At 39.4% G+C, this 18,959-nt stretch overlaps 1 protein-coding gene across 4 annotated transcripts in view; it reads left to right on the plus strand.

The window, feature by feature from the left end:
* The window catches only part of LOC104596758 (transportin-1-like), a 114,974-nt gene that overhangs the window by 87,077 nt on the left and 8,938 nt on the right, over positions 1 to 18,959 (plus strand). For all 4 annotated transcript variants that reach the window (XR_735094.3, XR_735093.3, XR_016076153.1 and 1 more), the window contains exons 19-22: positions 4,217 to 4,324; positions 12,239 to 12,340; positions 12,450 to 12,512; positions 12,599 to 12,673. Coding sequence is in view for 1 of the 4 variants with exons in the window: in XM_010258037.3 (XP_010256339.1) it covers positions 4,217 to 4,324; positions 12,239 to 12,340; positions 12,450 to 12,512; positions 12,599 to 12,673 (348 nt within the window). In the remaining 3 variants the exon portion in view is untranslated. The remainder of the gene's footprint in view (positions 1 to 4,216; positions 4,325 to 12,238; positions 12,341 to 12,449; positions 12,513 to 12,598; positions 12,674 to 18,959) is intronic.

An 18,959-nucleotide genomic window follows, 5' to 3' on the forward strand; every position in this document is an offset into this window, starting at 1 on the left:
GGAGTGGGGCTTTTTGGAAGAAGTGATGTGGAGTGGGGCTGATTTCTGGTTTCAAGATTGGGAGAGAAGGATTCAGTGATTTAAAAGGCGCGCCTCACTTGGGCTTGGTTTGCCTAGGCGTGTGCCTGATGCGCCTTGTGCCTCAGCCCAGGCCTGCACCATTTGAAAATTGGACGCTTTTTTGCTTTCTTTGAACCTAGTGGCTGGGCCAGGGGCTCCACCCTTGGATCCCCGTGCCACGCCCCTCCAAGCAAGCCCAAACAAATCCATGTTAGGGTCTTCAATTATTGGTTCTCACACAAAAAATAATGATTTTATAATTTTAATTGCTTTTTAAGAAGGTAGTTTTTTAGGTGATCTAGATATCATTACAGTATCTTCTTAGTTCTCACTTACATATAAAGTAAAATTACAATTCAGCCTAGAAAAAGTGATCCCTGTTCACCCCTTGCTTAGCTAGTAGGTTAGCCAGCTTATTTGCCAACCTCCTCTCCCACTAAACTCTCACAGTGAGATTAGAGGTAAGCCACCTGAATCTCCTCATCTCTCCCCTAAAAGACAAAGCTATTGTCTCCGGTTCTTTCAGCCACCCAGTTACCACTTTAGAGTCACCTTCAATGGTCAACCTCCTAAAGTTCAACTCTTTAGCAATTTGTTCTCCCTGTAGAGCCACTTGCACCTCTGCACTAACCGCATCCTCCACTCCGATTGGGCCAGAGAACAGGGCGACAATCTGTCCCTCTTTATTCCTGAATACACCCCCCAATACCAGAAGGTCCAGGATTTCCAAGTGTGCTGTCATCAAAGTTGAGCTTTATAAAGCCTTCTTTTGGGGGCTTCCAGTCTGCTACAGGTTTGTCCTTAATTGAATAAGAGTTTGCAACAGATTCCCAGTTTCTCCACATATCATCAAAGGAGAAAGTTGAGAGTAAGTCCATAGATTTGGCCTAGTTAATGGTCCTTATTAGGAGACATTCCCAAACAGTAGTTATATCCCTTTCTTTGTCATTAAAAATCCCGTAATTTCTTTCCTCCCAAATTGTCCAAACAAAATCAGCCCTTGCACATCTCCATAATGCTCTAGCTCTTCTCTTAGACCACCTGAAAGTTGTAGGGTCGAAAAGCCCCCTGATTTGTAGAGGCATCATCCACCTACACCCAAAAAGACCAAAATTTTTTTCCCAAGATTCACAACAAAAGGACAAGATATTAGAAGATGGTAACAACTCTCTCCATTTGCTTTGCAAAGGATACACCAGCTTGGGGATATGTAAAGGTTGACCTTTTCTTATCCAAAGTGTTTAATTTCCCAAGAGAGGCTTCCCAATAAAGGATCCAACCTTAGGAGGAACCGGCTTAGACCAGACTTCCTTCCAAAAGAAAGGTTGAGGGTCAGGAACTGAGCACAACTGAGAGAAAAAAGAGGGACAAGAAAAAAGGCCCAAAGAATTGGGAGTCCAAATTCTAGCATCAGGTTTAGAAAAGTCAAACAAACGGAGTCTAGGGTTTTGAGTAACAAACTTGACCATGTTCGGAGTCTCTCAGATCTCTTTTAAAGCCCAAATTCCAACTGAAGCTAGAGGATTGGGAGGAATAAACAAAATCTTTAATGGGTTCGCTTTTAAAATGGGAAATGAAATACAAAGAAGGGTAAAGGTCCTTACGGATGGAATTACCAATCTAGGTGTCTTCCCAAAATAGGATCCTATCACCAATACACACATCATACCTGATAAGGCTGAGAAATTGAGGAAGAATACCATGAATAGCCCTCCACAGAGAGTTTAGAGTAGCCTGCTGAAACACTCCAACATCCCAACTATTTCTTGCATAGCCATGAATACTCCCCGCAACATTATGTCAAAGTCTCTCTCTCTCTAACGGTCATCTCCACAGCCATTTACCCAGAAGCTTCATTCTTCTTCCCTATGTTGTCTAACCCCAAACCCCCTTGCTCCTTACATCTACAAACTAGATCCCATCTCACCAGGTGATCGTTCCTACCTTCGCCAGGCTTCCACAAAAAATCCCTTGTGATCTTTTCTAGTTTTAGCACCTCCTTTTGTGGCATCTTGAAAACTAAGAAGAAGAAATCTTGAAGATTTGCTAAAGTAGACTTAATCAGAGTAATACGATCCCCTAGAGACATAATTCTTTTTCCAAGCTGACAACTTCTTGGCATATCTTTCTAGAATTGGGCTCCAAAAGCTTCCTTCCCGTGGGTTGCCTCCTAAAGGCATACCTAGATATTTCAAAGGCCATCTTTCTGTTAGACAACCTAAAGATTTTGCAATTCCAACCATCTTCACCTCTCCCAAGTTCAATCCAATTATACAACTCTTTTTAAAATTGATTTTTAACTTAGAGAGAAATCAAACAGTTTGATCACTTGCTTCAGATTGCTTGCCTTCTACGGGTCAACATTCTCACAAAAGATAATTGTATCATTAGCAAACTACAAATGTGTAACAATTGTGTTCTCTCTCTCAAGTCTCAATCTTCCAGCCTTTAAAAAGTTCCAAACTATCAGCTCTTGTGATAAGCTTACTGAACACCTCCGCTACCAAGGTAAATAGGAAAGAAAAAAGAGGATCCCCTTGACTCAAACCTTCGGTTGCTGGGAAAAAGTCTCTGACCACTCCATTGACTAGGACTGAGTAATGACACGTCTTCAGGTACCCTTTTATCCAGCCACACCATCTCTCTCCAAACCCAAAATTTTCAAAGTGTCCAAGAGGAAAGACCAATCAACCATATCATAAGCTTTCTCCAAGTCTAATTTACACACAAAACCTTTCTTTTCCTTGTTTTTAAATCCTCCACACATTCATTGGCTATCAAAACTTTATTTATGATCTGCCTACCCTTAATGAATACCCCTTGGGAGTGTCTTATCAAACCAGGAAGGACTTGCTTTAATCTTAAAGACAACACTTTGGCAAAGATTTTATAAATGCTTGTTACCGGGCTAATTGGTCTAAAATTTTTCGGTTGATTGGCACCTCCCTTCTTTGGAATCAAGCCTAGGAAAGTTGAATATATTACCAGACTAATAAAGTGTTCCCTAACAAACTCCTCGAAGACGGCCCAAAAGTCCGCTTTAATTATCTAGCAACAATCTTGATAAAAAACCATAGTGAAACCATCCTGTCCCGGAGTTTTAGATTTATCCATTAAAAAGACAGCTCCCCTTATCTCCTCCAAATCAAAATCCCTTTCCAACACTCTTGCACAATCTGGGCTCAATCTTGGCCAGTCCAGTCCTTCTAGAGTAGCACCCATGTCCTCTTGTCTCTTAAAAACTGATTTGAAATGAGCCACAAAACAATTTGCAATCTCTTCTTGATCAACCAAAGATTCTCCATTTACTTCTTAATTTCTCCACAAAAATTTTTGTTCTTCTTCCGTTTGCAAGTGTTTGGAAGAATGTAGTATTCCCATCCCCCTCTTTGATCCACACGTTCCTCAATTTCTGCCTCCAACTGGTTTCTTCCCTCAACAAAATTTCTTCTAATTCATTTTTCAACAATCACGTTGGGGTCTTGTCTTCCTCACTTATTGATCCTTGACCCTCCTTGGCATCCCAAGTGTTCAATTTGGGTGGTTACCAATAATTTCCTCTCCTCTATTCTTCCAAAATGATCTCTGTTCCACTGCTTTGATTTTGCATTTAAGCCTTTAGGTGGGTGGTTGTGGCGGTTATCAGCTATTGGTTGGGTGTTGGTGCTTCCTGAATTTCAAGGACTGAAGAAAGAAGACTTCAGTGCTGATTTTTGGTGTTCTCTGAATTCGTAAAAGGAGAGCTGGTGTCTTTCATTTTTGTTCTATGAAGTTTCTTAATTTTTTAGGTCTCTCTTTTTGCTTCAGATTTTGTTTGGTTGGGGTGACCTCTTGTGACCTGGTTATGTTGTATTTGCACTTTTTTAGCAATAAAATTTTCTTCTTTATTTATCTTCAAGAAAAAAAAATTGTTTCTTCTCTGTCTAAATGGAAGGAAAATATGTAGATGCTTTCTTTCTTGCTGTCTTACAAAAAATTTGGAAGTTGTTATCATTAGTCTTTTATTTGCAATTAATGGCATCATTTATAGTATTATTACGGACTTATGGAGTTTATTTGTTGCTTGTTAAGAGAAACCTCTTTTTATACATTTATGACTTGGGCATTGTCAATTCTCTATTGAAAACAACCCTTATAATTGGGTCTTTCTTTGCAGGTTGATCCTTTGTCAGCTGGGGTTCAATATGATAAAGAGTTCATTGTTTGTTCTTTGGACTTGCTTTCAGGGCTTGCAGAAGGTCTTGGGAGTGGGATAGAGAGTTTGGTACTCCCTTTTGTTATATTTCTCTTATGTGCCTAATTGAATTTAAGTTGTATTTTTAACTGTTCCAAAACTTTTTTTTTTTTTGAATATTTTGGACTTAGGTTTTGATGATGGAGGAATTAATTTGTCAACAAATGGACTTCCTTTTTGTCATTTTAATTTTTGGCCAACAAGGGTGTTTTTCTTGTTTTCTATTTATTGGTTGTGGGGTCAGGATAATAGGACTCATTAAGTTAGCCATTCAAGTTATTTGTCAAGTCTCATGATATAAATGAAATATATTAGTCAATATAGTGGGAACCTCTGGAGTATGGTGTGGAGCACCTTTTTGTGAAGTAGGGGGAATCCAAACTTGACTGAAGCATGGCTATGGATTAGGAAGATAAGAAAACTAAGACCTGGTTTTGTGTCTATGGGTCTTGGGGACAATAGTGATTTAGTGATAACAATTGCTATGTTGGAGGGTACTGACTACCTAAAGTAGGCATGCTCTATTAAACTCTCATTGGCGGTAGGGATAAATGGGTTACTTCACTTGGGAGGTAAAGGAGCCCAGTCTTGATCCTAAGCATTCTAGGTGGGAGCAGGAGAATCTCATGTTGATTTGTTGGCTTGTAGCATCAGTGCAACTACATATTGCTTGGAGTTTTGGTTTCTGGATACATCTAAGGAGATTTGGGACGTACTATCATGAACATACTCTTTGGTGGAGAAGATTGCTAAGAGTATAGTAGCTAAGAAGGGAAGTGAAAAGTCTTCGCTAGGGGGAGTTGCTTGTATCTATGTACTTCTCATCTTTACATCATTATGAAAGGAGATAGACCACTTAGAAGTTGAAGAGTGGCACTGTGACAGGGATGCAAAATGGTATAGGAAATTAGAGAAAATCTTTCTCTTGTTATTATTCATAATTAGGGGCGGGTTAATGTCTTTCTTGCTTTGTATTACATTACTATTAAAATTAATGGAGTGGGGGCACCGCACATGACAGTTTTCTTCTCCTAACTATGCTTTTCTTCTCTTTTCTCTTTTCTTCTTCTTCTTCAGTGTTAATTCTATTTTCTTTGAATCTTATCACAATCTATAACAGGCTACTATATGGTCACTTAACTCCAAAATTTTGGAACATATTATAATGTTTTCTTTCCATTTCATTCAGGTAAAATTTCTATTTTACTTGTGTTGTGAGGATTATTTAATTGTTATTTTACAGTTGCTGTTAGTGTGCTGTCATCTTAAGATGCTGTCAGCCAGTTAGTTTCTTTCTTTCTTATTAGTTTGTTACTAAGGAGTGCCACCGGGGGCATACTTGTAATCTCCCATTCCTTTTATATTAAGTTAATATAAATAATTAAACTGGCGGCAGCCAGAATAGTTTTTTTGTTCGTGTCTCTCAATCATATCTTCCTCTTCTCCTCTTTTCTCTCTTCTCTTCTCTCTCTCTCTCTCTCGTCTCTCTCTCTCCATGAATGATTACATGGTATCAGAGCCCGGTTCTGGGCTATAAAAACCTGTTTCTCCCATCTGAACCTGCTTCGTCCTCTTTCTTCTTTGATTTCTTGGACGTGGAAGACAGAGAAACCCTAGCAGGCCACTTGCGGCTCTTCCTTTGGGTCCTTCCTTGGTCGTAACATCAAGGAGACTCTAGCAGAAGAAGGGCGATGCAGTAAAGACTCCCTTCCTTTCTGTTCGGTGCTGTGAAGTTAATTTCTGGGTTGGCACCTTCGTACAGGTGCTGGACAGGGTATTTGTTCTTGTGTTTTTCTATGGCCAATGGTGCGAAGGCCTTACTTTTTTGGTTTTATACCTTCGTTTAGATGCTGGACTGTTAGATTGCATGTGCTGTAGTCGAAATGCTAGTATACTATTCTAACAGCTGGTGCTGGACTGATTACTGGGCTGTTTTAATGGCTGAACCATCACTGAGTTGATTTTGGCAGTTCTTTGTTTTTCCACATTCCAGAAGTAAATTTCTTGGGGGTTGGTATTCTGATTGTGGCTGTTGTGTAGTTGTGTGGGATTTGGTCTGATTCAGTAGTACTCTATGGCAAACTAAGATTCAACTTCATCGGGGGTTACACCAACCCGTGCCGGTATGGGAAGTGAAAACATGATGTTTCTCATGCCCATTACCCCTTTAAATGGTCTAAACTACCTGGAGTGGGCTAAAAGTGTAAAACTTTATGTAACAACAAGGGGAAAAGCTGGTTACATAAATGGAAGGGTGAAAGAACCCAAGAGTGAGACAACTGAACATGATAGGTGGGACCAAGAAAACAATATGGTGATGTCTTGGCTCCTTGCAGCCATGGAACCTGATGTGAAGAACTTTATGTGGGCAAACACCGCTAGTGAGATTTGGGAACAGGCCAAAACCACCTATTCTGAGCAAAGACATTATGCCAAGGTTTACCAGTTGCAAGCTGAATCCTCAACTTGTAAATAGGGAAATCGTAGTTTGTCTACCTATTATTCAGCCCTTACTTCTGTATGGAAAGAATTGGATCATTATCAGGCTATAGAGTGGAAACATGATGATGATGCTAAGGCCTACAGGAAGTTGGTTTCTCAGCAACGTGTGTTTGCCTTCTTGTTGGGACTGAACCCTGTCTATGAACCCTCGAGAGTTCAGATCTTAGGAAGTAAAGAGTTGTCGTCGGTTCACGAGGTATATGCCCTTGTTCAATTTGAAGAAAGTAGGCGGAGTGTGATGGTTACAACCGAGGGGGAGCAACAAGTTGCATTGACTGCAATGAGTAATAACATGGGGAAGAAAAGTGACACCAAGAAGGCTGATGATAAAGACAAGTTGTTTTGTACCCACTATCGGTGCTCACAACATACACGTGACACATATTGGGACATTCACGGGAAACCCAAGTGGGCAGTGGAGAACCAAGAACAGGGTAAAGGGCAAGGTCAGAAGAAGACGAACACAACACATAATGCAACACATGTAGCAACCCAAGATACTCAGGTTGTTGGTACTACCCGGGACCACCTTACTAATTCTGACCCCAAGGAAGATATCATGAATTCCTTCAGAGATCACTTGGAGTCATATGGTAGGGCTTTGCGACAAATGGATAGTTCAGTCGCTGGTACTCCTACTTCATTTGCATCTACATCAGGTAATGCGGCTTCTGCATTCCATGTCACTACTACCACTGATTCCCCTTGGATCATTGACTCAGGGGCCTCTAACCACATGACCGGCAAGCCAAACTTGTTTCAGACTTATAGCCTTTTGTCAGGAAGGGATAAAGTGAGGCTTGTAGATGGATCATTCTCCTCCATTGCAGGCCAAGGATCAATATCTCTTCCCTATGGCCTTAACCTGAATTGTGTATTGCATGTCCCTCAACTTCCTATAAATTATCTTTCAATTAGTAGTATCACAAACTCTTTAAAATGTAGTGTAACCTTTTTTCCTGGTCCATGTGTTTTTAAGGATCTAACTTCTAGGAGGACGGTTGGTAGAGGGAGCCTAGTGGATGGTCTCTACGTTCTCGACAACAAAGCTGGTCTCTCGATGTCATCCTCAGAGTCATATAGTCAATCAAATAAGTCAATTTTTTTTGTGGCATAGTCGATTAGGTCATGTTTCTTTTGAAATAGTAAAGTCTTTGTATCCGGTTTTATTTAAGTCATGTTCAGTGTCAGAGTTCCAGTGTCAAACGTGTTAGTTGAGCAAACAATGTAGATCATCTTTTCACTCAAATAATAAAAGATCAAGTGTTCATTTTCATGTTGTGTATTCTGATGTATGGGGGCCTACTACTATAATATCTGAGGGCGGATACAAGTACTTTATCACATTGATCGATGACTTCTCTCGCTATACATGGGTATTCCCTATGCGTAGTAGAGACGAAATTCCAAAGATTGTGAAAGACTTCCAGAGGATGGTATTTACGCAATTCCATGTTGAAATACAAATCTTCCAATCAGACAATGCAAAAGAATATTTCCATGGTGAGCTAAATGAGTTCTTTGCCTCCCACGGATCTATTCATAGAAGCTCATGCGCAAGAATACTACAACAAAATGGTGTTGCAGAAAGAAAAAATAGACACCTCCTTGAGGTAGCTCGCGGGATGATGTTACACATGAATGTTCCAAAAAGGTTTTGGATGGATGCTATACTTGCAGTTGCTTATGTCATCAATCGCATGCCCTCCAGAGTGCTGAACTGCATGGCCCCTCATCAGTTGTTGTTCCCTCAGTCCCCTTTATTTTCCATTCTCATGAGAGTTTTTGGTTGTCGTGCCTTTGTCCATGATTTGTCTCTATCTTGAGGTAAGTTAGACCCTCGGTCCATTCCTTGTATCTTTCTGGGGTATCCTTCATCTCAAAAAGGGTATTGGTGCTTTGATCCCGTTAGTCATAAGTTTTTTGTGTCTATGGATGTGTCCTTCTTTGAGTCTGAACCATCTTTCCCTACTTCTCCTCAAGGGGAGAGTAGTAGTGTGGAAGAGGAGAAGCAGGTTCAGGTCCGCCAAGTCTCTCTTCCTTCTATTCCGGACCTTGCTCCCTTTTGTGTTTTCCAATGTACACACCGTAGAGATCAACAATGTGATAGAGATGTGGAGCAGCCAAGCATTGAGCAACCAACACTGTTAGACTCCCAGGAGGTAAGTCCAAACCCTATTGCACCTACTGATACTCCTACTCCTATTGTGGATGACCTTGACATTCCTATTGCTCAAAGAAAGGGAGTCAGGTCATGCACTACCAAACACCCCATTACCCAGTATGTCTCCTATGATCACATTTCCCCCTCATACCGATCCTTTCTATCTGCAGTTGATTGCATCCCTGTTCCCAGAAATGTTGTAGAAGCCTTAAAATGCCCTGAATGGACAGATGCTATGAAGGAGGAGATTAATGCCCTTCATAAAAATCAAACTTGGGAATTGGTGGATCTTCCAAGGGGGAAAGACCTAGTGGGGTGTAAGTGGGTGTTTACCGTTAAACACAAGGCAAACGAGACAGTTGAAAGGTACAAAGCAAGATTAGTAGCCAAAGGGTACACTCAAGTGTACAGGGTTGACTATGATGAGACTTTTACTCCAGTACTTAAGATGAACTCAATTAGGGTCCTCTTGTCATTAGCTGCTAACCTTGACTAGGAATTGCATCAACTGGACATAAAGAATGCTTTTTTAAATGGTGACCTAGAGGAGGAAGTATACATGGTTCAACCCCTTGGATTCTGTGCCAAGGGAAGTGAAAATAAGGTATGCAAGCTGAGAAAGTCTCTTTATGGTTTAAAACAATCTCCTAGAGCTTGGTTCAGTAAGTTTCACATGGCAGTTCAGCAGGTAGGCTTCAAACAATGTCAGTCTGATCACACACTCTTTGTGAAGAGATGTCAGGAACAGGTTGTTGTATTGATAGTGTATGTGGATGATATCATCATTACAGGAAATTGGAGTTCAGAAATACAAAAATTGAAACAATTCCTTGCATCTAAATTTGAAGTGAAAGATTTAGGTCCCCTGAAGTATTTCCTTTGAATTGAAGTTGCCCGCTCAGAAAGAGGTATCTTCATTTCTCAAAGGAAATACACCCTTGATCTATTACAAGACACAGGAAAATTAGGCGCAAGGCCAGTAGATACTCTCGTGGATGTTGATCACATGTTGGGTGAATGTGATGGTGAACCTCTGAAAGATGTGAAACAGTTCCAAAGGTTAGTCGGAAAGTTGATTTATTTGTCCATGACCCGTCCAGACATTGCCTATTCAGTTGGGGTTCTAAGCCAATTCATGCACTCTCCTAAGAAACCACACATGGAGGCAGCAAAGATAGTTCTTAGATACTTAAAAAAGTATCCCGAAACAGGTCTACTATTTAGTAAATATAATCACCTAAAGATGGAAGTCTTTACAGATGCTGATTGGGCAGGTGCTGTGGATGATAGAAAGTCCACAATGGGTATTGCATATTTGTGGGAGGAAACCTAGTGACTTGGAAAAGCAAGAAACAAAGTGTGGTCGCAAGGTCAAGTGCTGAAGCTGAATATAGAGCTATGGCACATGGGGTGGCTAAAGTCCTTTGGCTAAAAAATCTTCTAGGGGAGCTTGGAGTTGTTGTTCATAATCCTATGTCTCTTTACTGTGACAACAAGGCAGCCATAAAACGTCGCTAGCAACCCTGTCCTACATGAGAGGACCAAGCACATTGAGGTGGACAAACACTTCATAAGGGAAAAATTGGAAAAAAGGGAAATTTGCATCCCTTATGTCAACTCCAAGGAACAACTCGCTGATGTTCTCACAAAAGGACTTCCATACTCGCGGCACAATGAGTTGTGTGACAAGCTGGGCATGATAGACATATTCAGCCCAATTTGAGGGGGAGTGTTGTGAGGATTATTTAACTGTTATTTTACAGTTGCTGTTAGTGTGCTGTCAGCTTAAGATGCTGTCAGCCAGATAGTTTCTTTCTTTCTTATTGGTTTGTTACTAGGGAGTGCCACCAGGGGCATACTTGTAATCTCCCATTCCTTTTATATTAAGTTAATATAAACAACTAAACTGGCGGCAGCCAGAATAGTTTTTTTGTTCGTGTCTCTCAATCATATCTTCCTCTTCTCCTCTTTTCTCTCTTCTCTTCTCTCTCTCTCTCTCTCGTCTCTCTCTCTCCATGAATGATCACAACTTGTTTGTATTTATCAATCTCTATTTTCTCCTTTCTTAGGTAAAATCAAAATTCCACACCAGCTGTAGGAAACACAGTGTCTAGCTTAGATAGTTTATTAGTATCATTTTCAAGGGAAAAATACAAACTTTATTTCATTCAAAAAAGAAAAATGTAAGAAACACATTGTCTAGCTTATCTAGTTTATTGATATCATTTTCAAGGGAAAAATAAGAACTTTATTTCATTCAAAAAAGAAAAATCAGAATTTTATGACCTTGAAAGTAAATTAAGTCTTAGGTAAAATCACAATTGCACAGCAGCTGTAAAAAATACTTTTTTTGTTTTTTGATAAATAGCTATAGAAAACACATTGTCTTGTTTAGCTAGTTCATTTATATCATTTTCAAGGGAAAAATCAGAAACTTATGACCTTGAAAGTGAATTAAGTCTCCCTGTACTCTACTGAAACTTGAGGTATCTTTCGCTATCTGGTGCCACAGAGACCCTATGTAAGTGCCTTGTATAGTTTGGCTGAGGATAGAGTGAACTGACTGACATTGTTTATGGATGATCTTTGATGGTTGATCCAATGGGAGAGTATAGGTGCCCAAGTGTTTTAAGGCAATTAACTTGAAGATGATATAATGATGGTTATGGAAGGAATTTGCTTTTACCTTAGGCAGCGGGCTTTATTAATTGAATATAGATGTTTATGTGGAGAGTTTGAGGGGGAGTGTGGAGAGTTTTGGTGTATTGTATTATAATAGTCCCTGTTGTATCTTGTATCTTTCTCTTATTCTTTCTTATTTTCCTTCTGTCAGCCCTGTAATGGCTTTCCTGTAATTATACATATTTTAATATAAAAAAGGCTCTTTGGGAGTGGGGGTTGATCTATTCTATTGCCACCCCTAAACTCTTGTGCTCTCTCTTGTTTGAACTGGTAGAATAACAGATGATATTGGTTGAAGGCATACTGTAGAATCTACAGTCCATCCATTGGCTCTCTTTTAATTAAGATTTGAGTCTGTGCACAGTTTAGGAAGATACTTAAAAATTAAAATCACTTCCAGATATTTTGTTTACCATTTTAGGCTTGAATATGTAGTCCTGGGCTATGCCTTTATCCAGTTCATAAATTCTCAAATTCATTATTCTGTTAATAAATAATTTTTACCTACAAGGTAAAGTTGCTTTATGGTTTGTGATTTTCTTTTACCTTTACAACAAAGAATTTGTCATGCATTCTGATGCAGCCTTCTTTTTTAGGTTGCGCAAAGCAACTTAAGGGACCTGCTTCTTCAATGCTGCATGGATGATGCTTCTGATGTTCGTCAAAGTTCCCTTGCTCTTCTTGGGGACCTTACAAGGGTGTGTTAGAACATTTGATGATTTCTTATATAATGGTCTCATGGTTTTGTTAGCTTGATTTGTTTGTTCATGTGTAGTTTATCTTTGTTCTATCATGTTTTATTGCCAGGTTTGTCCTGTTCATTTGCGTCCTCGTTTGCCAGAATTTCTTAATGTTGCAGCTGATCAACTGGTAAGTATGAATCCTTTTCATTCATTCTTTATTTCTGTTTGGATACAACTTTTCTTTGTAGTCTGACCATCGTAATCTCTGCACAGCGTACTCAAGAGATGAGAGAATTTGTTTCAGTAGCAAATAATGCTTGTTGGGCAATTGGAGAATTAGTAGTTAAGGTAGGATATCCTTTATTGCTTAAGTCTTTCCATCACAGGCCATGCTGTTGGTAAACTATAAATTCTGTCTGCTGAACACGTCCACTTAAATAATTGCTAAATGGAAAAGGAAAAAATTGAAATTGATATAATCCCTATAATTTATCAATTGAATTTTAATTTGGAAAGATAGAAGTTTACAATGTCTAATATGCTCCTACTTAAGTATGGGACATGTAACTTAAAACAAAATACAATTGACAAAGCACAACTTAAAATAGAATGAAAAGACAAAGCTACCCCTACTCAGCTGACTTAACACTCCCCCTCAAGCTGGAGAATATATGTCATATAATCCCAGCTTGTTACATATATAGTTGACTCTTCCTGAACTTAGCCCTTTTATAAACAAGTTTGCTCACTGATCACCTAAACTCACATGCCTTGTGCTTATCACTCCTGTGAGGACTTTCTCCCTTACAAAATGGCAACCAACCTCTATGTGTTTTGTCCTCTCATGAAAAACTGGGTTAGATGAGATGTGGGTTGCAGCTTGGTTGTCACAGTACAATCTCATAGGTTTGCTCATCGATGATCCAACTTCCTTCAGAAGATTTTTCAACCATACTAACTCACATGTAGTATGTGCCATGGCCTTGTGTTTAGTACACACTACTCCATGCCACAACAATTTTCTTACTCTTCTATGTCACCAGATTTCTTCCAAGAAATGTGCAATAACTTGTAGTGGATCTCTTGTTAGACACTGAACCTTCCCAATATGCATTTGTATACCCAACTATTTCAAGACTTTCTCCTGCCTTGTACAAAAACCCACGACCTAGAGCTCCCTTCAAATACCACACAAATCTAAGAACCACATCCCAGTGAGGGACTCCGGGGTTTTGCATAAATTGGATCACCATATTGACAACAAAGGATATATCTGGTCTGGTAATGGTTAGGTAGTTCAGCTTTCCCACTAACCGTCTATATCTTTCAGGATCATCAAACATTTCAGTACCCGCATCATTGCTCAACATTTGGTTCCATGGGGTTCAAGAAATACTTCAACTTACCAAGATCTTTTGTTTGGATATGATCTTGTAGAAAAGCCTTTTGCCTATCAATCCCCAGTCTGTCACTACTAGTTAGGACTATGTCATCCACATAAACCACTAGTAAAATCTTCCTAGCTTCAGAATTATAGTTGAACACCGAGTGGTCAACTTGATATTGTTTCATTCCAAAGTTTTTAACTACTTCACTTAACTTACCAAACCACACACAAGGAGACTATTTTAGCCCATAAATTTCCTTCTTGAGCTTACACACCTTACCATCCCCCCCCTAAGCATCAAACTTTGGTAGTTGCTCCATGTAAACTTCCTCAAGAAGATCACCATTGAAGATGGCATTTTTAATGTCAAGTTGAATCAATGGCCAATTGTATATAACCCCTAATGAAATCAATACATGAATTGAACCAATATTGGCTGCGGGAGAGATGGTTTCCACATAATCCATTCCATATAACTGAGAATAACCCTTAGCAACCAGTTGGGCTTTTAACGACTCCACACTACCATTTGTCAAATATTTAATAATATACACCCATTTACAACCTACAACATGCTTACCTAGAGGAAGAGTGGTGAGCTCCTACATGTGATTGTGTTGAAGTGCAGAGAGTCCCTCCTTCATAGGTTGACACCACCTTGTTGATGTAAGATCATCCTAGACATCCCTAGGTATAAATATAGAGGACAACAGAGAAACAAACTGGCGATGTGAAGTGGAAATGTGAGAGATAGAAACATAATTGGATATGGGATGTAAAGTATAACTACATTTACCTTTCCACAACACAATGGGAAGATCAAGTTCAGAAGGAGTAGGCAACACTGGGGTAGGAGCCACTGTAGGATCTGTTGATGAGATAGTAGCTGGAGGAGGTGCCGGTGTCTATTGATGAGTATACACATGTCGGATCGGTGGTTGTTCAGTATGAATTTGCATTGGAGGAGAATGCTCAATCACAATAGGAACAACCGGAATGGGATCATCAACTAGAAGAGGAAGGTACATAAGGATTCAAGACTTGAGAAGAATGACATTGACTAAAAAAAAGTGACATTAGAACAAACAAACGTCTTTCGAGCGATAGGGTTATAGCACTTATACCAAGATGTGAGTTTGTCCTTCAAATCGGATATAAAACTGATAAAAGAAATAAGAAAAAGTGAGAGAAAGAAAGGTTATAGCAGAATAGAAGAAGAGAAAGAAAAGAGTTTGATGGTTCTCTTTCTCCCTTCACTAATCTTTTATTTAACTAAATTAATAATGCTAATTACAAGTCTGCCCTTTAAGTGGGCGGCTAGCAAAGCAGTAACTTAAAATGGATATAACATTACTTAAACATAAAAGAAATATTAGGGCCCATTCGGCCTAGTCTCTCTACATTCCCCTCAAGCTGAGCATAGATGTCAATCATACCGAGGTTGCTTATATAGTGTGTTGGCTTTCCTTTTAGAACACCTTCGGTCAAAACATCATCTAACTACTCTTCTGAAGCAATAAATGGCAAGCAGACTTCCCCTAAAGAAACTTTCTCCCTTATGAGCCAAAGCATAATTCGACCCACTAACTCTGACTCATTATCCCTATTGACATGATAACTTTGATGATTGGGAAGCACATCAAGAAAATAGATTCCATTCACTTCACAACCACTCCTAATCGTCCTCTTTGGTTCCAAATCCTGCAAAACATAATGACCAGGAGAAAAAATCACTGAAAAATTCAAATTCTTTGTCAAACTACTAACAGATGAAAGATTAGTGCTCAGTATAGGGACATGAAGTACAAAAGGCAAGGTAATCGTATCGGTTATCTTGACAGACCCTTTCCTAGCAATGGGAACATGTGATCCATCATTTGTGGAACCTCTATCTGTACCAAAGCAAAGGTGGTATGAGGAAAAGATAGTGGAAACATTGGTCATATGTTTTGAGGCTTTTGATGGGAGGTGCCCCCTTACTTGTAGTGGCATGTGAACTACCTATATGTGCAAGCGAAGTAGAATAACTACCTTCTGATCCACCTGATGATGAGCTACAACTGGTTGTATCCCTTAACTCAGAAATTGCTCATATCTCTCTAACTTGGCCCTAACTGTAGTTGCTGCAACAGACTCTAGAGAAGTAGTAAGTGGTCCTGATAAATCACCAATCATTGCCATATTCACATTTCCCTTCTTCTTTTTGAGCCGACTCAGTATAAGGTATGGGTAAAGCTTCTAGTAGGTATCTCTAGTATGCATGGGTTTTTAACAGTAGTCACAAAATGAGTCATTCTTGTCCTCAAGGCGTGGGTTTCTCATCATCACATTCTTACTACTCTCCTCTCTAGACACAAAAGCATATGGCTGAGAGAGAGTTACACTGTCTTGGGAAAGAATATGCTATCATGCAATGTCATATTCAGGGTTGAGTCTTGCTAAAACTCAAATACCCTATTCTCTACTAGCTTCTTATAAGTTGTTGCATCTTTGCTACTTTCTCAAACCATGGTCTCCAAATGATCTATTTCCTGGCATAAGGTTTTGAGGGCTAAAAAATAAATTGCAACAGACTTATCTCCCTGCCTAGTAGCAATCACCTCGTTTCTCAACTGGTAGGCTCTAGCACAATTGTCACTTTGTGAATAAGTTTTTGCTACTCCATCCCAAATCTCCTTAGTTGTGTTAGCTCATAGAAAGTTCTTACTTATATGGGGTAACATGGAATTGCACAACCAGGTCATTATTATGTAGTTCTCCTATACCCAATGGGAGTAGTTAGTCTCGGGTTTCTTCTCTTCACTAGTGACATACCCCAATTTTCCATGAGCTCCAATGACCATCATTGCAGATTGTGACCATTCTAAGTAGTTTGTACTATCCAACTTGACTATAGTGATGGCCCCTGCCCCGAAGGGGCCACTACCACCTCCTCCACTTGGCTTCAATTCACTTGTAGATTTGTATTCAACTCCATAACAGGTCAGGAAATCAATTGGAGATGAAAAAAAAAAATTATCCCCTTTAGAAACCTCAAACAGCTTCCAAGTATCCTAGAAACCCCTCCCACCAAGATTCCCTTCTCCGTGGTAGTAGGTAGAAGGAAGAGAAGAGGTTGCCGCTCCCACCAAAGACCTCTAGAAAATCGGGGACTTGAACCATCCTCTTCAAAAAACATCTAGAAACGTAAAAAAAAAAAATGGTGTGCCACTTCCTAGGTCAAGGTTGAAGAGTCCTGCAATCAGAATTCTTTCCCTTTCTCCAGTTCTTCCTGATTTTGGTGATAAACCCTAGACCTGCTACAAGGTATTCTAGATCCACAAAAGAAGAAAAAATCCAAAAACCGGGCACTCTTAAAGTCCTTGATCAGGTCTTTAACTCATCATGCAGTCGGCTGATCTAGGGTTGCATGATGAAACAGTTCAGAAAATCCCTAAAGTTGCTCTGGTACCAAGTTGAAAGTGCAATAAATCTGATCCAGTTTGAATTTGTGATAAAAAGAAGAAAGGAAAAATTTGAGCAGAGAAGAGAAGAAGAGAAAGGTTGAAGAGAATGGGGAGAAGCCAAAATATCTAATTTGGACACCCCTTTAACTATCTTATATACTCGTAATTAAAAATGGATACAATGACAAGTATACCCTTAGTAAGTCGTCTATTCTAAAACACAGGTAAACACTTAAACAAAATGTAAACTAATGGGCCTTGGGCCCAGTAACTCTCTAGCTAAACTTCAAAAATAAAAACAGGTGTTATGGGTTTGTATATTTAAATACACATTTTACTTCTTCCATTATTTTCAACAATTTCCAATTTGTCCCTATATATTGTTTAAGATTTATATATGTTTCCTAGTGTGTCCATGTGCTTTTTCATGAGGCATATGCCAGAAGCGCTAATACCTCTGAGGCATATGCCTCATGTGCTTTTTCATGAGGCGTGCTAGAGGCTTATGCCTCGTGTGCCTCATGCACACCTCATATAAAAAGACTAAATAAAAAGGAAAAAAAGAAAAAAAGGAAAGGAAAAGAAAAGAAAGGGAAGGGAAAGAAAAAGAAAGAAAGAAAAGAAGCAAGGGACCTACTGGAAAATACAAACGTTCATCTGTGCTGGATTCCAAGGGATTTTAACGCTCTTGCAGACAGGTTAGCAAAATTAGGTGCTCTTTTAGAAGTGCTGTACTCTGATGAGATCTCTCCTGTGTAACTTTCAGGGGTTTGATCCCCGTTTGTTTGTTTTCTTTGTACACCCTCTTTGTGTATCCCTCTTTTTTCTTAATGAGTTCAGTTAACTTTTCTCAAAAGAAAAAAAAAAAAAAAAGAAAGAGAAGAAAAAAAAAAAGAGAAAAGGAAAGGGAAGGGAAGAAAAGATAAGGGGAAAGAAAGTGGTCTGCCCCCGGCCCCTTTGGCTAGGGGGCTTCACCCCCCCGCCCCCCTTTTCCATGTAGCAGCCCAATTTGTTTTTTGTACTATGCATCTTTATTCTTCTTAATATAAAAGAATTTTATTAAAAATAAAGGAAAAATGAGATCCCCCATCCTCTTAAGGAGGCTTACGCCTCTTACGTTTTGAACTACGCCTGACATCTCTAGGGAGTGGAACGCCTTGCGTTAGGCCTCTGTGTTTTAAAACATTGCTTTGAACCTTGTGAAGTTGTGTTGAACCTTTTTGTTGAGCCCTCTATAGTCCCTTCTATTCCCGTAAAGGGGTCCTCTTCTCCTCCCAGCTCTCCAATTCCTGTTCTTTCTCCTCCTCCTTCTCCTGCAAGCCCTCCTTTTTTATTGGAGGCAAAGAAAAAGGTATGCACAGGTTGTTCCCCCACCTCCAGTTGTGGTCTCAGGTGCTTCCAATCACTGAAGAGAGGATTGGTCCTACACCATCTCCATTATCTTCCTTCCCAGACCTTGACCTACCCATTGCTGTGAGGAAAGATAAGCAGAAATGTACAACTCATTACATTTCCAAACACCTTTCTTACACCACCAAGTACTATTCTGCTTTACTTTTGCTTAAAGATTTTATGAGGAGCAAATTAGGAAGTAAAATTTCCTTTGTGTTACATGTGATGCCAGAAAATGGAATTGTAAGTTGTAAATTCTCATCCTTTATATTTATTTAATTATTTTTATAAGAAAAATGTTTTTGTTATGGAAAAAGGACTTTGAGCATAATTTACATTCATTCATGTTATGAGACTTATATAGTTATATTTACATGTTTTTAATGTGAAGTTTAATCATCTGCATGGG

This window comes from Nelumbo nucifera, chromosome 5 (assembly GCF_055504915.1).
Source record: "Nelumbo nucifera cultivar China Antique chromosome 5, China Antique-T2T, whole genome shotgun sequence".
Lineage (NCBI taxonomy): Eukaryota > Viridiplantae > Streptophyta > Magnoliopsida > Proteales > Nelumbonaceae > Nelumbo > Nelumbo nucifera.